The sequence below is a fragment of the Magallana gigas genome, chromosome 7, assembly GCF_963853765.1.
Source record: "Magallana gigas chromosome 7, xbMagGiga1.1, whole genome shotgun sequence".
NCBI lineage: Eukaryota > Metazoa > Mollusca > Bivalvia > Ostreida > Ostreidae > Magallana > Magallana gigas.
In genome coordinates, this window is record NC_088859.1 from 52,235,904 (window position 1) to 52,243,732 (window position 7,829).

The 7,829-nt window shown below is 34.7% G+C and overlaps 1 protein-coding gene across 1 annotated transcript; it reads right to left on the reverse strand.

Annotated features, from left to right (window-relative positions):
* Nucleotides 1–911: 911 nt before the first annotated feature.
* Nucleotides 912–5,187, reverse strand: LOC136270179 (tripartite motif-containing protein 3-like). Its single transcript, XM_066066914.1, has 2 exons — nucleotides 5,037–5,187; nucleotides 912–2,834 (listed from the first exon to the last, which is right to left on the reverse strand). The coding sequence occupies exon 2, from the start codon at nucleotides 2,737–2,739 to the stop codon at nucleotides 1,129–1,131; it is 1,611 nt and encodes a 536-aa protein (XP_065922986.1). The 5' UTR covers nucleotides 2,740–2,834; nucleotides 5,037–5,187; the 3' UTR covers nucleotides 912–1,128.
* Between the last annotated feature and the right edge of the window lie 2,642 nt (nucleotides 5,188–7,829).

Genomic DNA, 7,829 nt, shown 5'->3' on the forward strand with positions numbered 1-7,829 from the left:
ACATATACTATTTTCCTCATTATAAAAGAAATAGGCGTGTCTTATGTAACAATTGACGTTCGATACAAAGTGTAGGCCATTCCATTCAAACGAAAAATTTACCACTTCAATGCGCTTCATTGTAAATACATAAATATTTCATTATAGGCTTATATAAGTAGATATATTTGCTTAATGCAAAACTAAGTCAAATAAATAAAGGGGAAAATTAACTTGTAGGATTTCATGTATCCCAACCTGAGAAAAATTCATCGCCACCCTCCCATCCCCTTAAGGTGGTATGGAACATCTGTCGACATTAGTGTGGATTAAAGTACATTATACAAGTAATTGAAATACTTTCACCGGTTTAGAATTTTCTTTCGCAATATTTTACCAAAAAATACGTTTTAAAAAAACTTTGGAAAGGTAACAATTTTTAAATCCCCAGCAGATTCGAACTCATGACTTACAGGTCCGTAGTGGACCCTCTGGGGCCCACTGCGCTTTTTATAGAATTATACTTAATATTATTGTTTATTTCGATAAATAATACGATACAACATATCAGGCACGTAGCATCGTTTTTGAAAGTGGGGGGGCCAGACTCATCCAAAAAATCTTGACAAGCAAAAAAAAAAAAAAAAAAAAAAAGAAGGTAAATTTAAGGTTTTCAAAAATCTTCAAAATTCTAATCCGGGGGGGGGGGGGGGGGGGGAGGAGGGCTGGCGTCGTATATAACTTCAATTTCACTCCTTATTTCCTTATTTTCATATCAATTTTTTACATACTCCCAAAAAAGTGGGGGGGCCAACTCCATGATAATTCAATTTTTTATATGTATATTTTAAAAAATTTGTTGCTGCGAGAAAAAGTGGGGGGGCCAGGCCCCCCCTGGCCCCCCCTGATGCTACGTGCCTGCATATGGTGACCCATACCACCTTACATGTAAATAATGAATTTCCCAATTATCAAATTAAATCTATTCATTTATTGACAATTTTTTCAAAAGAGCGGGCCCCATACAATTCGCTTCAGTTGAAATCAGCCAGTACCGGGATTAACTGCTTTACGGTTTACTTTTTTGCGTACTGCGTTATCAAAAAGTGGTGTATAGAGCCACCTTCAAACGTAAAGCACATAGTTCGTTCACATGTAATACTGGATTTTCTTCACTTTACATGTGCTATAGTCAGCCACCAAAAGGTTATCTCTGGTGTCCACGCATAGACCCCATGGAGTCTGAAGATTACAGTTGTGAACGTAGCAGAGGAACTGTCCGTCCTTATCTATGATATGAATACGGCGATTGGCATAGTCTGCTGTCAGGATCCGACTCTGGCTGTCTGTAGTGATGCCGACTGGATTAAATGATCTTTTGGACGGAGGACCAGTGTATGTAAACCGGAGTTTCCCGGACTGATTGACCACCACTACTGCGCGGGCTTTACGATCTGACACGCAGATGTCTAGGTTCCTGTTCTCACTGATGTACTTAGTGCCACCAGATGAAAACAGAGCTTTTCCTTTATGGTTAAACTGAATACTTTGTTTCTCTGTGGAACCAGAGTAGCGTACAACCTTTGCTTGATTATCGTCATTACTGTCCAGGACAACCAGGAGGTCACAAGAAGAGGTACTACAGACACCCCAAGGTTTCCATCCCCATATTCTAATCACTTTTTGCAAATGTGTATTCTTCACAATGTTCACAGTGCGATCATTGTAATCAGAATAAACTAGATCCCCACTCCTTGTCACTGCAATGTCCCGAGGCTGGTTTCCTGATTTTGTTCGGATTGAATTCACTAGTCTTCCTCGCAGATTGTAGAGTCTCATGATGTTGTCCCAACCACGTGTCCACAGTTCTTCATCATACACACAAGAGACACTGCATAACTTATTAGAGTCTCCATACTCAGTGTTTATCTCTGTAATGATGCGTGGTACATCAATGAGCGGTCTGTCCGGGGGAGAGTGCATGTACTTAGCACCTGAAGAATCCTTTGTGTTGCCATGTTCTTTGGTTTCGATATGTGTCGCTAAAAGAGAACCAAATTGCTGATAAAGCTGTTCCTTGTTGATCTTCTGAGGGGTAAAACTTGGTAAAGAGATTGTAAGTTTAGAAGGAAATCTTCTGAATCTAAAATTTCTTGATTTGTAGGCAGAAACAAGGGTGACATCACTGGAGTACAGTAGTTTCCTCAGATTAGCAATGCTCCGTTTGATTTGAGAAATGGTGTTTGTGATTTCATCTTCCTGTAAAAGAAAGACAGCCAAATTTTTGGAGTTTATTTCATCAAGTTCAGATTTTAGTTGTTTTATCATGTTGTCTATTTCCCTGTGCAAGTCTTCACCATGTTTGTCGATAGCAGCGGCCAATTTTTGCGAGTTTTTACTTAGATCAGCTTTCTGAACTGGGATGTTAGAGGCAATCTCTAGATAAATAGGATAGATTGAATTTTCTAGCTCTTGTAGATCTCTCTGGATGACTTCTTTTGTGCTGTCAAGGATTTTCCTTATTTCAATAAATTTATGACCGTGGTGTTCTGCTGAAGAAGCACACCTCACACAAATTGGTATGTCACATTGTTCACAGTGAAGTTCACATTGTTTTATGGAATGTTTCGGACACTTAGGGTAATTTGGAGTAGATCCCCGCTGTTCAAATGGCAGCACTTTGTGTTCTGTGGATTGATCTGAGAGATGTTCCCCCACACAGGCTTTACACAGATGTATGTGACAAATGTCACAGTACATAGGGGGGCCCGGGGTCTCACAGAGGCGACACCGTAACACATCCTGGGCCCAACGCAGGGAATGTATTCTTCGACAACTTATTTACTCTAGTAAACCTGAAAAAAAAATCCTTTAATTCAAAGATTTTCATATTTTACTGATATCTTGCTGGTTTTGGTACTTGGTTTAATATACTTTTACTCTCTTTTTGACGAATATCCAACATGTGTTTATCTAATAAAGTGACAATGAACTGCATATAAATCCAAAGACAAAAAACATGGATAAAATTAAATTTTATCAACGCAACTCTTGTTCTTGATTCACAAGATTTGTTGTTTTGCAAATTTGAATTTTTCTTGAATGATTTTTTTATTCACATATTTTAAAGTAAAACTGATATTAGGTGAAATAATTAAGAAATGAACTCAATGTCTACCCAAGTTATACTCGTATAACCTGGGTTGGGGCAATTTACGCTTTATAATCCGCGAAGCGGATTATAAAAAAGCGTAAATTGCTCCAACCCAGGTTATACGAGTATAACTTGGGTAGATATTGAGTTCATTCCTTATAATTTAATTTTCTGGAATTTGCTGTACAAATTGAGTCCGTTTTACTTTTAAAAATGATATAAATCTGTTCAAAATTCAAACGTAACGTCAAGTGAATTAGTACGTTGGTGCATTGTGACGTGTCTTGTGACGTGCAAACCAGGTTATACAAATTTAACTAAATTTTTCTATCCAATCAAATGCCGCGTTACAACCAGAATTAAATTATTCATAAATACGAGGGTCAATAAAAAAATACGAAGACTTTTGTCATTGCTGTGTTACTTAACGTCATATCATTACTAAATTTGGTAGACATAATTCAGCAAAAGTTTCAAACAATTTGCAAGAAAAAAAAGTTGATAAATTCCTTTATATCTAAGACTTATTTAGAATCTAATCCTGCAAAAATGAGGTCACGGCGCACGGTCAAAATTTGTGTTATGTCAACATTAAACTATATAATGTTGAAAGTAATATCTCTTTAAATTGGGCTAAAAACCAAATAATATTGAAACCTCAAATTAAGTATAGTCCTGGTATTCTATGTACCAAATAATGACGGGATGTATTGTTTTGTCGAACAGACATTTGTAACTAAAGACAGATGGTCCTCTTTAGAATTGACTAAAAACTTCGACGACGCCGGACGTCACGGCGCAACGAGAAGAACAAACAAAATGGATTTTAACTCAGGAAAACGCCGATACAAGCTGTGAAAATGCTCAATGGTGCAAAAAATAAGTCAACAATTATTTGCAAGTTTGTGTTTAATTGTAATAAATTTTGTGGGGGTGGTGGTAATTGTATTTTGAATATAAAACAGTCTGAAAGAGAGTAGAATATCTGTAAATATTCGGTCAAAAAAACAAGTAACGTCAACCGACGTTCAGGGTTATCCCTACTGCAAACTAAGAGATACACGGTTAGAAAATGAAAACTTTGAAGAACTAACGTATGATTCTCGAACAAATGTGTGCAAATCAGATGTTAAGTGGTTCGAACCACTTAACATCTGAATTCAGTGCCATTTTAAATTGTAAGGAGAAAGGCACAAGAGACTAAGCGTGATATAAAGACGGGGCATATCTATAAACTGTGCGTGTTTAATCTTGACGTCATGTTTTGAACGTTACCGTGCGCCATGGTGACAAAACATGTTGTTTTTAAAAAGGGGTAACAAAAATACCGTCTCATCAAATGGACTTAAACTTCGCATATCAATAACATGAGTGTTGGTGCACAGATTAATCTGTTAAGTCTGACTTTCATGAGAAATCTATGATAGACAGCCACATTGTCTTCGTATTTTTTGATTGACCCTCGTAGACAATGTTTACAAAGTTAAAGTTTGTGAACTAATTCATATATTTAGGAATGTTGTTTACTAGTAATTATCATGGTTGCAGGTGTTATAAGTTATTAAAGTAATGTTTATTGTATTGAAAGACTTTGTAAAAAGAAAAGTGATTTACTTAAAGCAAAGCGCACGGCAAAGATGTATATCTTCCGTAGGGGCTGCTAGTCGAAAAAAAATTGTTACTGAGGAATGACTTCTCTACGTTTGTAAAATTATGTATTTGTTATGCTTTATTTTAATTCAGAAAGGTTTTGTTACATATGCAAAATTTGAAAATATCTCGTTAGTTTAGTTAACCACAATTCTTTTGTTCAGTCAAAATTTCTTAAAACGACAGTAAATGAAAAAAGATCTTTCGTGGCATAAATATACACTATTATATGTGTGAAAAAATAACAACTAACCTTTATTCAACATGGCGGCACTTCTTCCTGATCTTGATCTACTAAAATATAGATCACGTGGGTTGTGTGTTTGAGCAGTGATAGGAGGATTTCCACATAGCTAACACTAAATTATTCACCCACTACCTTTAGAATTCAATGCTGAAATGCACCTATGAAAGAGTTTCTTACATATGACATGAAAAACATATAGAATATCAAACTTCCCTATCAATGTAATGACACGAGAGCATTTTAATTTTGGTGTACAATGTGAAAAAGCTGTATTTAGTTTGTAACTTGATCTATTTTTCCTTGCTTGGTGTTTTAAAAGGTAAATTTATATTCCAAAAATGTGTTTTGAATTATATAAAAGACACTACGGGTTTGATAACGATATAATATATTCAATTTTTAAAAGTTAAATGGTCAACATATACATTTGTTTTCCTTCGGACTGAAATGTCACATTTTCATTGGTTTAAACATAGCACGTGATTGCCTCATATATCTCTATATTTGTTCTGTGAGAAATAATATTAGGCAATATGGCCGTCATTAGTCGACGCTTCGCTTACTCATTTCGACATTTCATAGTATTTTATACATAAACCGCATGCCGTAAGTTCTTAAAGTATTTGGAGTAGTTTCCCTTTGAAATTCTTTAAAATAAGAGTAGTTGTCCTTAGAATATTGACGTCACATTGTTTTGTCTGGAGCAGAACAAAATGGCAGCGTCGAAATTTGCTCAAATCTCTGCAGAGGGAAGGGAGAAAACATTTAAAAATGAATAGCAACAAAACATTGTAAGTAAACATGGGTGAAGCAAAGATTTTGAAAGAGTATTTGAAAGGTGAGATTGAAAATTTTGAAGAGTTTAAATGAGTTAAATTGGACGAGATATTAGGCATTTTGTACATGGTTTTACGTAGATCATCGCTATTTGTGAATAAATATGTCGCTTGATAGTCCTCGGGAAAACAAAACACTTATTAGGTTAGTTACTGACTAACTACGGAAATTTGTTTTCCCTCGGACTGAAATGTCACATTTTCATTGGATTAAACATGGCACGTGATTGCCTCATAAATCTCTATGTAGGTTCTTTGAGGATTAATATTAGGCAATATGGCCGTCATTGGCCGCCGCCGCACCTACTCATCTCGATATTTCATATTATTTAACACAGAAATCGTGTTCAGTAAGTCATTAAAATATTTAGAGTAGTGGCCCTTTGAAATTATTTTTAAATTAGAGTAGTTGCCCTTTGAATATTGACGTCACATTGTTGTGTCTGGAGCAGAACAAAATGGCAGCGTCTAGGAAATCCCTGCAGAGGTTTAAAATTGAATAGCAACAAAACATTGTAAGTAATATGGGTGAAGCGAAGATTTTTAAAGCGCATTTGAAAGGTGGTATTGATAATTTTGAAGAGTTTAAATGAGTTTAATTGGACGACATATAAGGCATCTTGTATACATGGCTTTGCGTAGATCACCGCTATTTGTGAATGAATATGTCGCTTGATAGTACTCGGGAAAACAAAACACTTATTAGGTTAGTTACTGACTCACTACGGAAATATATTGGGTTGATCAATCTCATAGACGGCTCGGCTTGGGTATGTATATTTAATACATTCTCAATATAGTTAGAATATATTATGTGAAAGTGAAAGCAGAGATTGATTAGAAATGACTATAGTATTAACCTTTATCTATAGCATTATCTTTAATGTGCATTTTGATTTAAACATATTTTATTGAGTAATCAAATGGATTAGGTAACAGGCAAAGCCTATATAAACCCTCTCCAAAATACAAAGTCAAGAAGTGGTGTTATAGAATAATCATAGAATATAGTATAATTTACCAGTTTACAGAGTGATATATTATTGATATTTTTTGTATACAAGACAAAGGATAATTGGATAATAAATAATAAGCTTGACTTTTGTCATATGATTATAAATTTAATTTGTTGTTTAGCATATATTCCTACATTTATAAACCCATCACCTCATTCATACATACCGACAGACAGACATAGTATAAAGTTCTCATGATCCAGCCCATTTGAAAGAAAAAAAAGAACTAATAAGTAAAAAAAAAAGTCAAAAACGCTTAGAAGCTATAATATAACTCATTACTGTGAACATAAGAAACGATTTTACAAAGTTGTATGAAAAGTCAGAACTACCATAAAGGATATAGTTAATATGAAAAGATACACTAATGTCATTAAAAAGTTTAACTCTATGTTGAGTGTATCTTGGACACTCAAGAAAAAAATGTATATTACCTTCAGATTCAGACCCACAGTTTGTACATCGACTATCATCGATTAAAAAATCCTTAAATAAATGAGCATTTAAATTGCTAGCTTTATTCCGTAATTGACATAAGATAATATTTTCTTTCCTATTGCCAAAACTGTAGTGTTTACAAGTTTTGGGTATATTTCGGTTTTTGATTTTTGACTTGAAAATAGACAAAGATGATGAATGTTTTATTTCTGCATCAAGATTATTCCATAATTTAATTGTAGACGGAATAAAGCTATTGTAATAAGAAATAGTCCGACATCAAATAGTGGCAGAGAGTAAAAATTGCCATTAGACCTAAATAATATGCATGTTCAGTTGGAAAGAATGGTTGAATTAAGTCTAACAAGTACTGCGGTGCTAAACCATGAATTATTTTGTAGAAAAGAATAAGCTTATGTTTATCCCTTCGAGGTTGTAGGGTCTCCCAGCCAAGTTCGCTATATAAGATACTTTTAGAAGAGTTAACTCTCAATCCTGTTATTATTCTG